Source organism: Schistocerca gregaria, chromosome X (genome assembly GCF_023897955.1).
Source record: "Schistocerca gregaria isolate iqSchGreg1 chromosome X, iqSchGreg1.2, whole genome shotgun sequence".
Lineage (NCBI taxonomy): Eukaryota > Metazoa > Arthropoda > Insecta > Orthoptera > Acrididae > Schistocerca > Schistocerca gregaria.
Window position 1 is genome coordinate 373676015 of NC_064931.1, and position 20382 is coordinate 373696396.

General features: G+C 38.1%; 1 protein-coding gene across 19 annotated transcripts in view; it reads left to right on the forward strand.

Annotated features, from left to right (window-relative positions):
- The window catches only part of LOC126299135 (uncharacterized), a 450753-nt gene that overhangs the window by 246331 nt on the left and 184040 nt on the right, over positions 1-20382 (forward strand). For all 19 annotated transcript variants that reach the window (XM_049990880.1, XM_049990898.1, XM_049990882.1 and 16 more), the window contains exons 17-18: positions 9810-9899; positions 15065-15151. In XM_049990880.1, coding sequence (XP_049846837.1) covers positions 9810-9899; positions 15065-15151 — 177 coding nt within the window. The remainder of the gene's footprint in view (positions 1-9809; positions 9900-15064; positions 15152-20382) is intronic.

Here is a 20382-nt window from a genome sequence, read left to right on the forward strand (position 1 = left end):
TGATGTAACATCATAGCTTGCCTTTAGTGGTCAAAGTTATTATGATGGTTTGAAATTAAGAAACATACAGTGCTTCATTTGAAGAACTTGCGGAGAAAAATCTGACTGATTTATGTTCAGTGGACTTTGCCTTATGATACTAAACATGAAATGCTGCCATCATACCAAAATTGTTTTAAGGGTGGGAGGACAGCCATATATCACTACATTGTGGAGTAAATGTAATTTATATACTCACAGTTAACCACTATTTTCCACAGTCACAGTTGTTCCCATGCACTATGCCAAACTTGTGTTTCATTTCGTGTTACTGTTTAATGTGCAATTTATCACATCAGTCACACCTACGATCTAAGTTGGCATTACAGTTATACTGTACTGCAACCAGATTAAATGAAACAAAATTGTATGTTTGGCTCATTAGTGTAAAAGCAAAGTGCTGGTCTGTAAATGGAAATTTTGATAATACCAAGGACACTTTCAATCTTTTTTTAAGCTTGCTTTACTTGTCTCTAAAAAAAATCTGTTCTCATAGTAATGCATTGATAAAATTAATAGCTCTCATTTTAGTTAGTGTAGCCTTTTTGTCAATGTAATAAACTGTTTTGTTATTTTATTTCTACATCCATACATGTAAAAAGCTGAGAATTTATATAAATCAGTATCCTTTGAGTTTGGTTGCTGATTGATGTATTAGATTGCAATGAAACTTTATCCCTGCTACAGGCATACATAACTCCAATCTGTGAATTGTTCTGTAGGTGTTGATATCAAAGAGCCATCAAGAACTTGAGCAAACCTTCAGGATTGGTTATCATTGTACTGTTCTTGATAAGGCACCTACAGAAACTTCCAGAAAACAAGACATTGTCAATTAGGTATAATGAAAAAACATTCCCATAGCAGATGACTATACCAAGACTGAAGAACTGGATCTTGTGGCTCACAATAAAGCCCCTTACATCAATACACTATAGATGAATTGGCCAAACATATGGCTTTAGGGTCGTCATACTGCCATCATATCACTGCCACTTTAATTACATTAGATTCATATGGACTCAAGGGCTACATGGCAAAGAACAAAAAAAAATGTAAACAGACAGAAGTGGAACCATTGACAAAGGTTACTATAAACCGACCACCATCATATTATCATAATGTTGTAAGACACACGAAGGAAGTGCCCCACCACTAACTTCCCCACTACGTTCAATGATGTTAGCAACTGTCTGTAAGTTAGTATGCGACTTGTTCCTTTTTTGGTGCATGTAAGGGAAAATGAATGTGTAGTGAAAGTAACATAGACCAACTTATTATTTCATCAAATTCGGACTGCAGTTCTGGCAACTAACAGAAGGTGGTGAAAGTTACTCAGTCGTAACTGGCATGCATCTGTTAGTGGAATAGTGTGTAAACAAAAATTCATTTGTGTTCACCCCTCACATTGTTCTTCACTTAGTTAGATAATTTCTTAATTAGTGATGTGTGTGACTGAATACTTATCTTATTGCTATTATTTGTGTTTAATGGCAAGTTAATACATTGCTGTACCTACAGAAGCAGTGCCCCACCACTAACTTCCCCACTACCTACAATGATGTTAGCAACTGTCAGTAAGTTAGTATGCGACTTGTTTCTTTTTTGATGCATGCACAACTATCAATCAAATGAGCATGTGGCATGTTGTGTATGAGCAGGCAACTCTGCTCATTACCGCTGCCATCTGTCAATCACAAAGTAATTTTAATAGGAGTACGCTGCTGCTGCTGCTGCTGCTGCTACTGCTACTGCTACTGCTAAAGCAAATCACATTTTATACTAAAACACTTCTTTATTTCTCTTTTCAAACAAATACAGTTATTTTCAGTCTACAGGACCATTTTATAGTGTCTTCATCAGTATGTGCAAGCACAACATAAATCATATGTAGTAGTTATGTTATAGTATCATAGTAACAGTCATGCCAGTATAGAGGGATATGCCACTTAGTAAGTTATAACATATTTGTGTAGTGCACCATGGGTAGAGATGAGAAAATATAGCATCTGTTTTTTGGTGAAATTTGCACCTATTTTTGGACAAATTCACATCTAATTTTGTTTGTTTGTGAATGATTATATAAACAGATTTAAAAGATTTTTAAGCTATGTGCATGAGGACAAAGACTTAGTGCAACAAAACTGATGGGGGGTAAGGGGGGGGGGGGGGGGGGGAAGAGGATGGCATTCAGGGAACTTTTTGACTGGAGCATTTGCTTTTTGCAAAAACTTCTGCAGTTTTTTTTCTGTAGTGGCATTTGTTTTTCTTCTTTTGTTGTATTCAAGCTTTCAACAAGTGCTCATTCTCTTGAGAAGCAGCAGCATTTTCTCAGCCAGGGAACTGAATGTATCTCTGATTTAAGGTGCTCTGCAATACTACTTCTTCTTTTTCTGCCAAGTGAGATAATTATAAAATCTGCAGAATATTAACACTGAACTTTTGTAGGGTTTCAAGGTTGTGATATGTATACTTGACAATGCTGCAGGAAGAACTGAGAAGGCACTTAGCATAGAAGTACACAGAAAATAACTTATTTGTTTACTCACACGTTAGGGGAAGAATTTTGGTATGGTTGAAATACACTGTTTTGTTTTGCAGTCTCTGTAGTGCAGAGCTTTGACACTAAATATTTGCTGATGACTGCGAGTGTAAACAATTGAGAATTTTCACCACCGGAGGGGAGAGGGGCAGTGCAGGGAAACAAGCCCTGTCTTCATTTCACAGGACAGAACCCTACATCTGTGTTATATGTTTCTGCGAAAGCAAGACTGACTCATGTTCACAGGAATCACAAATCCCTTGTGGTGTTGTGAGAGTCATAATCAGTCCGTAATAGACCAGGATTATTCTTTTCATTCACTGCAAAATAAGAAAATAAAAGAACGATTAAGAGAGTGGCTATTGCTGCTGAGATTTGCAGAATATTGTAAATGAGGTAGTTCAGGCCTGATCTCTAGTCATATTTCATGCAATCACAGCTGAAAGCATCCACTACCTCCAACTGCCACTTTAAAAGTTTTTGCATTATATCAACTTTTGAACTTCAGCTAGCAGACAGATTTGTACCTTTCTTTGTTCTAAGATACTAGGTCCAATGGCTGAATACAACACTGCATTACATGTGATGTATCTTATACAGACCATTCTGCTACTCACAATTGGAGAATCAAGTTTGCTGGTACACCATTGCATTTATGCACCTTTTTATTGTGCAAACACTTTCTTACGCACATTATCTTTCCAAACTGGGGTTCTTCAGATGATGTGCAATACCAGTAGCCAAAAATTTGGCTGCATTTTTTATATTTGTATGCACCAAAATTAACAAAGGAGTGTTGTTAAGAGTTTAATAAAATCTTAAATTCTTTATTTACTTTATGGTTTAACAGCGAAAGTTTTCTGATTAGCTAACACATGCTGAACTTAAGCCACTAGTTAAGAAAGGGATCAAACTTCTGTCCACTATAACTTTTGCCAACATTTTCAACAAATTTTGAAAAGCTGTTTCTATACTATCTGTCTACAAATAATATATTGCTGAAGTCACTATTTAGAGTTCTGGAGTATTTGGATACTCAGAAGGCTATTTACATGCCCAGTTTACTGGTTACAGCTATAATATGTGATCTGTCAAAAGACATTTGTGTTGTTGAATCACAAATTCCTCTCAAGTGAATTAGAATAGTGTCGTGTGACAGCAAATTCTCCAAAGTGATGAGAAAATAGTGACCAAATTGTGTCAATTGGAAAGAATCATTTCTTTATCAGTGTTCATCCAAGTAACAAATTAAATTTAGTTTTAGAGAGATCAGTTAATGAAATTTACATGCTCATTAACAAAGGTTCATAGCTAATTCACAGCTATCTAATTCACTAAATGCAGTTCAGAGCTTCCAAATTGCTTCAATTTAACATATGCAAATAAAATTAGGATCTAACAGCCCAAAATTGTTGGGGCTAAACCAGCGAAACCTTGATAATTTTTTTTTTTTTTATAGGAGCCTACTTAAGAGCTACTGAAACATCTAAATAAATATTTCTTTGAAATGTGAGTCTTGTCAGACAGAACAAGACAGTTCATGTTGCGATTTGTTCTGTTACGTTCTGTATTATTTCAGACACAGTTTTTTCGTCAGATGAAGGTGAGCCACCACCTGTGTTCCCTCCCACTCGTCTTTGAACGAGGCCAAGATTGAGTGACATTTCACAGGATGACTGGACTATAGTGGATCAACCACCAAACATTTTGTTATTTAGAGGGTCTCATGGTGTGCTAAATAATGTAGGACTCGGTCAGTCTAGTAAATATTTAGATTTTTTCCTTATTTTATAAATGACAGGGTTATTTCAATTATGAAGGAAAAAACAAACCTATATGCTAGACAGAAGCTGGCCACACTGAGAGCACAAAACAAATTAGGGCCCAATTCTAGATTCAAGCAGTGGAGGACGCTAACAATTGCTGAAACAAAGACGTTTCTGGCTATTATCCTCCACATGTCAATGAGTGAGAGGCCAAGTATGACCAGTCACTGGTGTAGTGATCCAGTGGTTAGCTGCAATTTTTGCCCCAATATTATGCCAAGGGACAGATTTCTGAATATTCAAAGCAAAAAAAGAAAGGTGAAGTAGACTTTGATGCCCTTAATAAGGGCCTCTTCTGGATGATTTGGTAAGGAATTTCAAAGAAAGTTATCAGCCAGGTGAAGCGCTAACCATTGATGAAGGTATGTGTCCTTTCAGAGGACATGTAGATTTCAAAGTTGATATGGCTAATAAGCCAAACAAATATGGCATTAAGCTATACATTCTTGCAGAATCCAAAACTGGGTACATATACAACTCTGAAGTTTACCACGGAAGGGACGATAAACTGGACAACAGTGCTTCTGCAGTGGTAAAGTGATTGCTCGGCTCACTCCAAGGTAAGGGCCACACTGTATATGTTGACAGATTTTACACCAGTGTTCAGCTAGCCGAAGAACTGGCTAGAGCCAACACTGGTCTTGTAGGGACTGTAATGCCAAACAGAAAAGAATTGCCCAAGGCTCTCAAAGAGGGTAAACTCAAAAAGGGTGAACAAATATTTCACCGCAAGAATGATGTGCTAGCATTGCGATGGAAAGACCAGAGGGACGTGTGGATGATAAGTACCAGGCACACATCCTCAATGTTGCCTGTTGCTACAAGAGAAGGCAATGAGAAGTTGAAACCAGTGGCAGTGCTGGATTACAACAAACTCGAAGGTGGTGTAGACCTTTTTGATCAGTGTCTTTCATATGGAGCACTTGATTACAAAACAGTGAAGTGGGAGAAAGCTTGCCTTCCACTGTATAATTATGGCCGTTTCCAATGGTTGTATTTTGCACAGTTGCATCAATGAGAAGAAACTGAGCACTCCTAAGTTTATACAGGAGGTCTGCACTGCGTTAGTGTTACAGAGAGGAGAGAGAATTGACGATTCTCACGGATCTGCAACGATTGCTCGATTGTCGCAGAAACATTTTCCGAACCATGTGGAAATGGCAGAAGGGAAGAAGAAAGCACAAAGCAGTTGTGTAGTGTGTAGTGGAAAACAAAAGAACATTACTGGGAAAGCTAGAAGGAAAGATACTTCTTAATAGTGCAGTTAGTGTAATGTAGGTTTGTGTGCAACCCCGTGCTTCAAGCTGTATCACACTGTGGTTCACTGTGCAAAATAGCTTATGTGTATGTAGCTATGCTTTATGTACAAATGGTATAATAAATGTCTTATCAATGTCAAATGATCACTTTCCAAAATTTATTTCTTCTTTAAACTGAATAAAGTAGTAAAAATAAATTTTTCACAAAAATTTATTTTAGCAAAATCAAGGAGAAATCCGCATCACTTCTTGGAAACAGTATATGCCCCATACACATGACTGTTAACCCATGTAAAGTTGAAACCTTAAAGTTTTAAACCATACCTGTAGTTTTTATGTATCTCTAACTAAACGTCCTTTACAGTTTTTTTAAAGTCTGTTGAAAATAGAAAAAATCAGCCAGCAGTTAAGGGCTTAGCATGGTAAGTGTTAAGCAAATGGGGGAAGGTGTTGAGGTTTCAGAGGAATGTAGACAGGATCTCCTCACCCTCATTGCAGATATACATCTAATTTATACTCTGCAAGCCACCCAACGGTGTGTGGCAGAGGGCACTTAACATGCCACTGTCATTACCTCCCTTTCCTGTTAAAATTGCATATGATTCGCGGGAAGAATGAGTGCCACAAAGCCTCCGTGCATGCTCGAATCTCTCTAATTTTACATTCGTGATCTCCTCGGGAGGTATAAGTAGGGGGAAGCAATATATTCGATACCTCATCCAGAAACGCACCCTCTCGAAACCTGAACAGCAAGCTACGCCGCGTTGCAGAGCACCTCTCTTGCAGAGTCTGCCACTTGAGTTTACTAAACATCTCTGTAATGCTATCACGCTTACCAAATAACCCTGTGATGAAACACACCACTCTTCTTTGGATCTTCTCTATCTCCTCTGTCAACCTGACCTGGTACGGATCCCACACTGATGAGCAATACTCAAGTATAGGTCGAACGAGTGTTTTGTAAGCCACCTCATTTGTTGATGGACTACATTTTCTAAGGTCTCTCCCAATGAATCTCAACCTGGCACCCAAATTACCAACAATTAATTTTATATGGTCATTCCACTTCAAATCGTTCCATATGCATACTCCCAGATATTTTACAGAAGTAACTGCTACCGCGGATGATGCTGCAGTATACAGAGAAGTTGCAGCATTAGAAAATTGCAGCGAAATGCAGGAAGATCTGCAGCGGATAGGCACTTGGTGCAGGGAGTGGCAACTGACCCTTAACATAGAGAAATGTAATGTATTGTGAATACATAGAAAGAAGGATCCTTTATTGTATGATTATATGATAGCGGAACAAACACTGGTAGCAGTTACTTCTGTAAAATATCTGGTAGTATGCCTGTGGAACGATTTGAGGTGGAATGATCAAATAAAATTAATTGTTGGTAAGGCGGGTACCAGGTTGAGATTCATTGGGAGTGTCCTTAGAAAATGTAGTCCATTAACAAAGGAGGTGGCTTACAAAACACTCGTTCGACCTATACTTTAGTATTGCTCATCAGTGTGGGATCTGTACAAGATTGGGTTGACGGAGGAGATAGAGAAGATCCAAAGAAGAACGGCACGTTTCGTCACAGGGTTATTTGGTAACCGTGATAGCGTTACGGAGATGTTTAGCAAACTCAAGTGGCACACTCTGCAAGAGAGGCGGTCTGCATCGCCGTGTAGCTTGCTCGCCAGGTTTCGAGAGGGTGCGTTTCTGGATGAGGTATCGAATATATTGCTCCCCCTACTTATACCTCCCGAGGAGATCACGAATGTAAAATTAGAGAGATTAGAGCGCGCACGGAGGCTTTCAGACAGTCGTTCTTCCCGCAAATCATACACGAGTGGAACAGAAAAGGGAGGTAATGACAGTGGCACGTAAAGTGCCCTCCACCACACACCATCGAATGGCTTGCTGAGTATAAATGTAGATGTAGATGTACCAGTGTTTGTTCTGCTATCATATAATCATACAATAAAGTATCCTTCTTTCTATGTATTTGCAATACATTACATTTGTCTATGTTAAGGGTCAGTTGCCACTCCCTGCACTAAGTGCCTATCTGCTGCATATGTTCCTGCAATTTCCTAATGCTGCAACTTCTATGTATACTACAGCATCATCCGCGTGGAACTTCCGACAGTATCTGCTGGGTCATTTATATATATTGTGAAAATCAGTGGTCCCATAATACTCCCCTGTGGCACGCCAGAGGTTACTTTTGGATGTCTCTCCATTGAGAACAACATGCTGTGTTCTGTTTGCTAAAAACTCTTCAATCCAGCCACACAGCTGGTCTGATATTCTGTAGGTCCTTACTTCGTTTATCAGGCGACAGTGTGGACCTGTGAACGCCTTCCAGAAGTCAAGGAAAATGGCATCTACCTGGGAGCCTGTATATAATATTTTCTGGGTGTCATGAACAAATAAAGTAATCTGGGTCTCTCACGATCGCTGTTTTCGGAATCCATGTTGATTCCTACAGAGTAGATTCTGGGTTTCCAGAAATTACATGATAAGCGAGCAAATAACATGTTCTAAAATTCTACAACAGATCGATGTCAGAGATATAGGCCTATAGTTTTGTGCATCTGCTTGACAACCCTTTTTGTAAACTGGAACTACCTGTGCTCTTTTCCAATCATTTGGAACCTTCTTCTCCTCTAGAGACTTGCGGTACATTGCTGTTAGAAGGGGGCAATTTGTTTTGCATACTCTGTGCAGAACCAAATTGGTATCCCGTCAGGTCCAGTGGACTTTCCTCTGTTGAGCGATTTCAGTTGCTTTTCTAATCCTTGGACACTTATTTCAATGTCAGCCATTTTTTCATTTGTGCGAGGATTTGGAGAAGGAACTGCAGTGCGGTCTTCCTCTGTGAAACAGCTTTGGAAAAAGGTGTTTAGTATTTCAGCTTTACATGTGTCATCCTCTGTTTCAATGGCATTATCATCCCAGAGTGTCTTACTGGTTTAACATAAGACCAGAACTTCCTAGGATTTGCTGTCATGTCAGTACATAGAATTTTACTTTTGAAATCACTGAACGCTTCACGCCTAGCACTCCTTGTGCTAACTTTGACATTGTTTAGCTTCTGTTTGTCTGAGATGTTTTGGCTGCATTTAAATTTGCAGTGAAGCTCTCTTTGCTTTCGCAGTAGTTTCCTAACTTTGTTGTTGAACCACGGTGGGTTTTTCCCGTCCCTCACAGTTTTACCGGCACGTACCTGTCTAAAAAGAATTTAACGATTGCCTTGAACTTTTTCAATAAACACTCAACATTGTCGGTGTTGGAACAGAAATATTCATTTTGATCTGTTAGGTCGTCTGAAATCTGCCTCCTATTACTCGTGCTAAACAGATAAACCTTCCTCCCTTTTTTACATTCGTATTTACTTCAATATTCAGGGATGCTGCAACAACCTTATGATCACTGATTCCCTGTTCTGTGCTTACAGAGTTGAGAAGTTTGGGTCTGTTTGTTATCAGTAGGTCCAATATGTTATCTCCACGAGTCAGTTCTCCGTTTAATTGCTCGAGGTAATTTTCGGATAGTGCACTCAGTATAATGTCACTCGATGCTCTGCCCCTACCACCTGTCCTAAATATCTGAGTGTACCAGTCTATATCTGGTAAATTGAAATCTCCAACTCAGACTGTCATCAATGAACCTGAACCAGTTGCGGGTTTGGCATTCTAGGCGGCTAGGAAGGATTCCTCTAGATGGCTCATAAATAGTTAGGCGTAGAATAGTGCCATATGCTTGAGAGGCCATTCACTATGCTGTCTTCAATGTCATAGAAGAGGGAAAATGCATAAGAATAATGTCATTTAAGGAACAACATGGAGCCTCAGCAAAGAAAGTGCAGGTTCTTGACAATTCAGACTGTACAGAGGAAGAAAGTCAAGTGCAGTAGTGCCCATTCTGACACTGAGGGGGGGGGGGGGGGGGGGGGGGAGAGATATAAGACTTCACATAGACATAACAGAGACACACAGCCACAGTGCACACTATACATACAATTCTGAAGAATTTAGAAAATTGAGATAATTGAGATGCAATTATCAACAATTTCTATGGAGAAGAGTGATCATAATAACATTTGTTGAGAAGTAGTAATATGATTATCAATGTTGTGTTTGTTTCAGGTCTCCAATATTCCACCTGGCGCGAATGCTGCTACACACAACAATATTGTAGACACTGAAAAATCTGATGGAGCAAACATTGAATATGTTGTAAGTATTATTGGTAGTGACATACAGAAATGAAGCAGTACCGCATCCAGTGTTTTATTGAAAGTGAAGTTTTCTTGCATTGTGAAACATTTATTGTGTAATGAATTTAGGTTTGATGAGATCTTGTGTAGGCTGTTGTAATTGTGGCTAAAACAAATGAAGACCAAATAGAATTAAAATCAGGACATATTTCCATTACAGAGGGACAGAGCTGGTTGGAAACTTAGTGCTTAAAAAAAATTTAACAGAATTGGAGAAATCTTGTACATAATGACCAAACTTGTTTTGAAAATAGACAAAAGGTATTTAAGGTATTTCATTTTATCATTCGAGCTTGCACCAATGTTCTCACATTCAGATGTAGGAACTGAAGGCCTGTATGAGGTGGTGTTTTTATTTTATTTTGTTTTAATTTTTTTTATAGTGAGAGAGAGAGAGAGAGAGAGAGAGAGAGAGAGAGAGACATTTGTTGAAACAACATGATTGTTATTAAAATTGTCTTTCATAAAGCAATAGCAAATGGTCTTGGCGTAGACTAAATTAAATTAAAAAATGAAAGTGACTAAATCTGATCAAACAGTGAGTAAATTTTACAGGATATGAATGCTTTAAATCTCTCTAAAATTTTAAGATGATCATAGACTGATAAGACTAAGAGTACAACTTGAAAAAAAGCTGGAAAGAAACAAACTCATGAGCCATAAAATTGTAAGTGTAAAATATGTGATATCATTTAAGAATTGTGAGGCATATCATTTTACATTAAGTAACTGGTTCAGTATGTTCCAAATGGAAAATTTTACAGACATAGACAAAAGGGCTTTATACTAAATAAACAAAGGCACTTAAGGAAACAGCAAATGATGTAGGTCAGATAGACCTAAAAAAGAAAAAAAAGAAATTATCAGATAGAACAACGCATCTACACACAGAAAATGTAATGAGAGAAATAATTGAAAACCACGAGTATGAAGAAGGTAAAGCAGAATGTTATGTTTGGTAGACACCACAGTCCATCAGTTATAATGGCACAAAAACTAACAACAGAAAACCATTTGTATAAGCAGTCCAGGACTTCTTAAAATGATTGTATAGTTCTAGAGATGAAACGCAAACACAAGTAGTTAATAATTGAAACAGTACTATTCTGGAGGGGTTCCAAATGATATGTATAAAGCCATTTGAGGTATGAAGAAAGGAACCAACAAATGGTGGTGGTTTGGTATAAATAAATAATTCCCAAGGAAAAGAATACAAAAGAAACCTACAAAACAAGTTACTGAATGCCTGGAAAAGCCGGATTTCCATAAAACCTGAAAAATTCTGTAATTGTTCTGCCTCGCAAGAAAGAAGACAGAAAATACATATAAGTCCTATCAATTTCCTTTCCATAATGTACACTGTATTCACCAAGTATATATCCAGCCACATATAAAAAACACTATACATCAATCAGGCAAAAGAACAAGCCAGTTAAAAATGTGGATGTAGCACAGTGGTTGGTTAGCAAACCAGGGATGGAGCTATAGACGTAATCAGTATTAATTACCACTTTGCATGGGATGAATAGATTCTGAGAAAATTTTTGACTTAAATTCTGTACTAATCTCTACTAATGTACTTGGATGAACAAGAAGGCACTAATGCAACCAGTGTTAGTATACTTGAGGATATATATGTGAAAGTTTCATTACAGTAGAGGGAAATTCACAATTGTAATTGGAGTCAGTCATGGAGATTCAGTATCACCAAAACTATTCATAACACCCCTAGAAGTAGTCTTCAGATTCCTAAATTATGAAAATGGAGAAAGAAAACAGTTTAATGGTAGATACCTCAACCACGTTTGTTTACTTGGTGATATACTCTTTGCTTATAATGTGGGCTACTTCAAAAGCAAATGGGATAACTTACAAGAGCAGTTTTGAAAATAATGTTTAATTAATGTATCAGAAATAAACTTGTACAAATGAGCAGTGAAGTCATATATCAAGGTGGTCATTGTATTTATGGCAATTAAAGACAGAAGCTAAAAGGAGAACAAAGGAAATAGAAGAGTAAAAATAGCCTGAAATGCTTTTGGTAATATAGAGGTTCCTTTTTAATACCTTAACTGAGATTATTTGTCTTTTAGTAAATGACAAGTATTTTATTCTTCAATTATGGGGGGGGATCTAGCTTAATGTGAAAATAGAAGTAAAGAGCTTCACACAGCCAAGGTCACTATTTTACAGCATTTATTTAGAGTGCAGGTTTCAACAAACTAAGTTTCCATCTGTAGGTGTGGGAGGGGGGAAACAACACCTAAACTCCACCCAAACAAGTTATGAAGGCCCAGTGGTACTGATCAGCTGCCATGTCATCCTCAGCCCACAGGCATCTCTGGATGAGGATATGGAGAGGCATGTGCTCAGCACACCGCTCTCCCAGCCATATGTCAGTTTACGAGACTGAAGTTACTACTTCTCAATCAAGTAGCTCCTCAGTTTGCCTGACAAGGGCTGACAGTACTCCACTTGCCAACAGCACTCGGCAGACCAGATGTTCACCCATCCAAGTGATAGCCTAGCCCATCAGTTTTTAACTTAGGTTATCTGACAGGAACTAGTGTTACCACTGCAGCAAGGCCATTGGCTTGGACATGTAAAGCATAGCTCAAAATTGTAAGGACAATAGGTTCATATATAATGGGGTGTGATACATTCTTATGTAACAAGGATGTATAATACAACGTACCTTATGCCATACATATCAATGAATCTTGACCATGTGCACTTTATACCACATTGTGTCATAAATAGACATTTCAAGAACATGGAAACCATGGTATATTGGCATGTCAGGTATAAAGAAAACATTACATAAAATGACATGCATGTTGGACCAACTATACATTCTCATGTTTATATAGTAGCCGGATGAAGATTGAGAGTCTGATGTAAACAGTAGAGATGTTGAGATCAACCACCAGATGGCACTGGAGTAGCGACAGATGACTGCATCTATTTTCAATGACAGTTACCCGTCCACATCTCGTATATGCTTTGGAAGTTGCATTATGAGAAGAATGATGCCCTTTCAGTTGTTTTGTAATCTTATGTGATATACCACATTTATGCTTTTATAATCTGCACAGTTATTAATTCCTGGAAATAAAGAAAATCATTTGTATAAGAGTTCTGGAGATGCAGTTATTTTAACACCGAAATAATAGTTGAGTGAGAGAACGTTCAACTCCAAGTCTTTCATTTACCACATGGATTATTTGCTTCGTACTGTTTTTACTATTAAAATACATCACTCTCTTGACTCATTTCTCCTCTCTTACTTTTGAGTCAAGATTTGCTTTTTTGTTTTTACATGGATTTATTTTATACCTTACTAATGGTACTGTTACACTGTCAAACAAGAGGAGACAGCAGTTCTAGGTCACGAGCTTGGATGGAGTTGAACTCAAATGCACTGAAAACATAGATTTCATCTAAGAAGTAATTAGTTTTACAGAAACACGACACAGCTGTTGTCTGTATTGCCCAGATCCGATTGATGAGTTAGAGATGTGGCTGAGTGAGAAAATGACGACTTAAAAACACCACAAAATTTCCAAGTTCTGCTACACTAGCAATATCGACAGGAATCGGTCACTTCCCTTCACCTACATAGCTCAACCACAATTGTCGATACCACAAAATAAAAACCAACTACTGCAAAAATTATAATCACTCCGTAACTATCGATACCACAAAACCAACACCTAAAACAACAAAAATTGGCTCACAATACCAAAACACACATAGTTACAATGACACATTGTAATCGGGCACTTCCCTTGACCTAAATAGGTCAACAGCAACTCATGATACCAAAACAAACACAGTTATGACAAGACATTGGAATCGGACACTTCCCTTGACCTATATAGATCAACAGCAACTCACAATACCAAAACATACATAGCAATGACGACAAATTGCAATTGGTCACTTCCTATGACCTATGCAGCTGAAATACAACTAACGATACAAAAAAAAAAATCTGCCACCAACACATACAGTAAATAACACCAACCCAACAACACATAAAAACCCCACCGAACATCATAATATGTGGGGGGAAAAAAGAAAAACAGAAAGACTACTTAGCATAAAAAAGTTACGGTGCTACACACTAACCCCCAGCGCGCATATTCTGCATTTCACTACCTCCATCACAAGCCCAAAAATTTGCAGAAACTTAATGACAGACAACATGTCATCCCCCATTTCACCCTGCAGACACACACTATTAAACTTGGAAGTCATATCCATACCTAACAAAAAAAGCCACAAATTCAATTAAACAACTTACTGCGCTACAAACAGCAAACCAATAACATCAGGTGACACCACAGTAACATAAACACAACAAAAACTTAATTCTTAACTCACTGAATCTAATTTCCACTCTTATATAACAGTCGTGACCGATAAATGCACACTTCAAACACCGACACCCAAATGAACCCAATAACCACCAGAGGACACCACCGACCACAACAAGACAACATCTACAAACACAAAACACTAATAAACTAAACTCTATGCCATCATAACATCACACAACACAACACCCTCACATCACGGTTGGGATCGGACGCCTCCGTTGACCCCACATTCTTATGTGTTACACTGAAGAGGCTCACATTTTCTTCTTCTTCTTCGCTTCACACATTGTAAATTGTAGGTCTGTATCCTGCAACCATGTCTTCTCAGTTACTATTATTCTTTGCCTTCCTTTTTTTTACATCACTTGATCAATAATGATCAGTCTTCCATTTCTACAATAAAAAGTCAGACACACATGGAATGATTTGTGTGTACTTTATTTCCTTACTTTGCTTAGCAAACTACTCTCCTGCTGCTACCTCATATTTGTCTGATGATTTACTTTTCTTAGGTTTAATTTTTGTGTGAATATTTGTTTGATACAAAAAATGATTAGTATTAGTATGGTGCTTCAAGTTTGGCTACAACCAGATTTGCTATGCATTGTGTTTGATACACTGTTATAGATAATGGTTTTAATTAAAAGTTAATTGATTCAGCAAAGATTTTAGAAATTTAGCTTGGTACTTGTAAATTGATGGGATAAATTTCTGAACCATTATTTGAAATTGTATGTTTCAGTGTCCTATGTGTGTCTTTGCTGCATCCCACACCACTGATGATAAGCAAAAGAATGCAGGCTATTTGAAAGCAATTACAGACAATTTGGTAGGTATATAAGGTTTGATGTTTACATCTTGAATGTCGGCTTACTTGATGTTCTGTGTTATTCAGTTATGTGTATAATGTGCAGTATCATTTGCACTTAACAACAATTTTTAAGAATTAAGCAATAAAGTGAACAGGTATGATTTTTTTTTTCATTAGTTATACCAAAAATTTCTTTATCTTCCAAATTATTTCATTATGTAGTATGAATATACTGAAATACATCAGCATGAAATATGCAAGGCAAGTCCCAAAAACCACAAAACAAAAGAGAAACATGTGAACAACAAGCTATAAACATTAAATTGTTCATGTAGACAAGGAAAAGTCCATCCGTCTGCAAATAAATGTTTATTTTGTTTTGGGGCAAACATGTTTCACCTGTTCATACGAGGTTTCATCAGTAGTTTTCATTTTTCTGCTCCTTTTACATATCCGTTGTTCCTTCTGTATGTGCTTTGTGCATTTAGTACCTGCAGAAGAATCAGTGTACACCAGAAAGTACAGAAAAATGTAAGCTACTGATGATACTGAGTAGAAATAGGTGAAATATGTTTGGTTAAGAACAAAATAAACATTCATTTGCAAGAGCCGGATATGTTATTATCTACATGATAAGCATAACTGATACAGTGACTGAGGAATAATGACTGCAAATATTAACAAAGCTATATACATATTGTGTGATGGTGTAGACTATGCAAGCATCCACTTGATAGTGGAAAATATAGTGTCATTATTCATTTTTCATATATTGTATTGTCAATCTGGTAATAACCCTCCAAAATTGTAGGGAATGTAGCTTATGATCTATGCAGTGAGATTACTATATACTGCTGCTGCTGCTGCTGCTAGTACTAGTACTACCTACTACCTACTACTACTACTACTACTACTACTACTACTATTTTTACATGTGTAAACACGAAAAATGAGATCACTGTGCTAGATATCATATTTGACCACTAGTGGGACTCTTTCCAAACATCTAGGAGTACATGATGAAACTCCAAATAATTTGTGCAAATCTCTGTAAAGTGGTATTTCGTAGTTTGTAGGTGGATATTTTATTGATGCTAATGGTTTTCAAGTACACCCTCAGATCATTTGGGACTATTACCAGTGTGCCAAGAACCACTGGGACCACTTTCACTGGTTTATGCCAGAATCACTGAAGCTCAATTTTCAAATCCTCATACCTGGCAGTTTTCCAAGTTGTTTCTGATTGATTCTGCTGTCATTTAGGATGTCAATGACAATGATCCAAACTTTTTCTATCCAATTGTCATGTCTGGTGTATTGTGTTCCAGCATTCAATCTGTGAAGTGACAAGTTCAGAGGTAATCTGGTATGTTTATTATTGACAACTTTTTTTCAGCGTGGGGTACTGTAAGTTTCTTGCCACCAGCAGATAATAACTCTGCTATAAGTTCCAGTGAAGTGAATCGTTTGTGCCCCAGCAGTGTGTCTGCTGGTAATCATTCTGAGGGATTAGTTTGCAGCAGCTCAAGATATGCTCAGTTGCTTCGTCAGCTGCTTTATAGAGTATGCACTTTTGGTGTTCTGCTAATTTCTTGAATCTGGCTTCGATGACTACATAGAACTAGTTTAGTGTTGTTTATTATTATTTTAATACATGCATCATTGACTCCACCAGAAAGTCTTGCTTCTGCAGATAATTTAGGCAGCTCACAACTACTGATTGCAGTTTTTTTAAGGAATCTTACAGGTTACCCTCCGTTCTATGCAAAAAAGAGGGAAGTTATTCGCTTGGTGTAATCCATTTATAGAGGAGGGTCTTTGCTTTTCTGAGGGAACTTTTTCTTGATTTTGGTCATGGGCATGATGGCTGGTACTTACAGAGGGTGGGATCTATACGTTAAGCATTGCAGCTATTCCTTGTCAATTGCTGGCAAGGCTGTACAGTTTCTGTGTTTAAGTTAGTCATAAGCAGCCTATGATGATGCGGCAGGTTTCTTTAACAGCAGCATTCACTTGAAAGTGGATCTGTATCACACCAGATATGCATATTCAGTAACAGAATATCATAGTGCTATTGAAGATATCTGAAGAGTTTTTAGCAGTGCTGGCTTAAATGCTACCTCTCAGTTTCTACATGGCATTTTTTCAAGCTGCTGTTTTGTGCTTGGTGTTTGAGAACTGTTTCTTCTACTCGACAACTGAACTAGGCTCACTCTGAGGTATCACAGAATAGTACAGTGTTCTAATGGAACACATCCCCAGGTGATTTGAAGCTATTTATGTGATTTTATGCTTCAATATAAAAAATTAGATCTGAATCTAGCTATGGTGTTGGTGATCATTTAATTATATATTTGCACTAGTAAGGATAATGGAAATAGAATAGTCTTCATGATGTATGTACTGTGTGTCATATATCAATTTTGGTTATATAGTTGGAACATGCATAACATGATATGATCATGAATGTAAGTGTACAGTGTACTGAGATAAATCGTGTATAGGTATAGTTAAATTTCACTGTTACTATTTTGAATTTAATCATCTTGTAACAGTGTCAACATACTTGAAAAAACACTAACCACAATGACAACAGCCGCACAGCTAGGAAGTCATCTGTTTAATGAGGAGGAAAAAAATATTCTATCTGTCTGGTTGTGGAGTATTATTACTCTGACCTTTTCTGTCATATAAAAAAAGACTGAATTAGCCTCTTATTTTATTTCATTTAACTGCTGAAATGTTATCTCAGATTAAAAAAGAAACAAACTGGGCATCAGTGACATACATACAGTAAATCATTAACTGGTGCTGAAGAATGTAAGCTAAATATACTGATGAGCCAAAACATTATGACCACTGCCAACTGCTAGGTTGTATGCTGCCTGGTGGTGCTGAGGGCATGTGATCTGATGAGAGAAGTATGTGAGTGGAGCTAAGACGAATGAGGAATCATTCTAGTGACAATAGTGACACAAATACGGAAATTCGCTGACTTAAGTGACTTTGGAAAAAGCCATGTTGTTGTGCCCCAGTGCCCAGGATTGAGGATCTTGGAAATGCCAAAGCTGGATGGCTGCTTGTATGCTACTGTCCTGAGCATCTATGAAAAGTGGTTGAAGAATGCTGAAACCATGACAGATGACAAGAAGTTGGACATCTATACCTCATCAATGTAGGGACTGGCAGCTTGTCCTCTCTCTAAAGCAAGTAGGGGGTGATTTGTTGCAGATCTGATGGCAGAGTACATTGCTATCACAGGGACAAGTGTTTTGGAGCACACTGTTGAGTAAAAAGTGTGGGAGATGGTGTTCTGCAGCAGAGGACCCCCATATGTTCCCATGTTGGCTGGGACTGCCGACCCAGCAGTTTGGCCCCTGCCCCAACCCCAACCCTGTTGACCCAACAACATTGTCAGGTATGATTACAATGGGCACTGGATCATTGAAATTGGACCATGGATCAATGAAATTATGTTGCCTTGTCAGATGAAAACCATTTAATGTTGAACCAGATTGATGGTCATGTCCAGATGTGCTGTCATCCTGTCAAATGGCTGCTTGAAACACACAGTTGGCCATGGACGAGGGCCGATGGGAGCAATGTTACGTTGTGAGGGACATTCTCCTGGGCTCCCATGGGACTTGTGGTAGCAATCAAAGGCACCGTGACAGTTGTGGACTATGTGAACATTATTAAGGACCACCTGGAACTCTTTATGCTTGACATCTCCCTCAACAGCTATGGCATCTTCCAGCAGGATAACTGTTCATGCCAAAAGGCCAAAACCGTGCTGCAATGGTTTGAGGAGCATGATAGTGACCTCACATTGATGTCTTGGCCGTCAAATTCGGCATATCTGAAGCCGATGAAGCCCAGCTGGGATGCTATCAGGCACCAGCTCCACACCCACAAATCAAGCACCCATAAATCACTGGATGTGTGTGATCTGTGTGTAGGCATCTGGTGCCATAAACCTCTGGAAACCTATCAAGTACTTGTTGAATCTAAGGCATGCAGAATCACTGCTGAATTGCTCTCAGAGGTTGATCAATGTGCTATTAAGTGGGTGGTCATATTGCCTTGACTCCTCGGTGTATTTATTGCCAACACCTAAAAATGGGCATTAGAAGTTAAGTGAAACTACATGTTTACTTGCTGAGTGGATAAAAAAGTTGATGTCCTGGGCGGGTCTGTATCAATCAGAATATCTTATATAGTCACCAAAATGCTACTACTGGTTATATATTAGCTTAATTTGTATCCCAGTTTTAACTTGATATAACGGCAATAATTTTCACTACTTAGTTAATCAGAAAAAGAGCCAAATAATTTACATTATTTTAAAAATGATGCTTTAGGTATTATATCTAATAATTAAGTAATACTTGTCAGTACTACTACTACTACTACTACTACTATTACTACTGAGAAATGGAACCATCAAAATCATTTTCTTCTCCTCCCAGCGGGAAGGGTGTACTGCCTGGTAGTATTCACACACATTCATCCAAAAGAATGAGAGGGGCTAGTCCTCCTGATAATAAGAATACTTTGGACTGCAGTAACAGGCCTCATGGACTCATGAATAATAATGTGTTTTTGGTGATAAAGAGGAAGGGGGAAACATTTGAGAAACTGCCCCCTTTTACATCCATAAGGGTTTGGAAGGCCTTGCAGGAACATTAAAATCTATAAAACAATTGCATAATGGCTCATTGTTGGTCAAAACTAACAGGTCAAAGCAGGCAGACCTTCCTAAGAAACTGCAGAAACAGGGTGACTATGATTTCACTGTTGAGATGCATACCTCTATCAACTCCAGTAAGGGCATTTTTGCATGCTTGAGATATCATTGACGTGGACGTAGCAGAACTGAAGCAAGAATGGGCATCCCAGGGAGTGGTCAATGTAGGGCAATAAAATACGCAGGAATAATGCAGCTACTGAAAAGACTGCCACTTTTGTTATCACATTCAATTCTCCGACACTGCCTGAACATCTTGTGGCAGTGTTCCTTCAACTTAATGTTCAGCCTTACATTCCAAATTGTATGAGTTGTGGAGGTGAAACGATATGCGGGAACTGCGGGAAAGCCACTCATGATGCTGAGACTGACTGACTGTCTGTCTCGGGCGATCTGCATCAACTGCTCTGGGAGCCACCCAGTCTTGAGCTGAGACTGTCCTTTTTTTGCTGAAGAATGCAAAATACACGAGATAAAAGTGACCAAGTGGATCCCCTAAGCT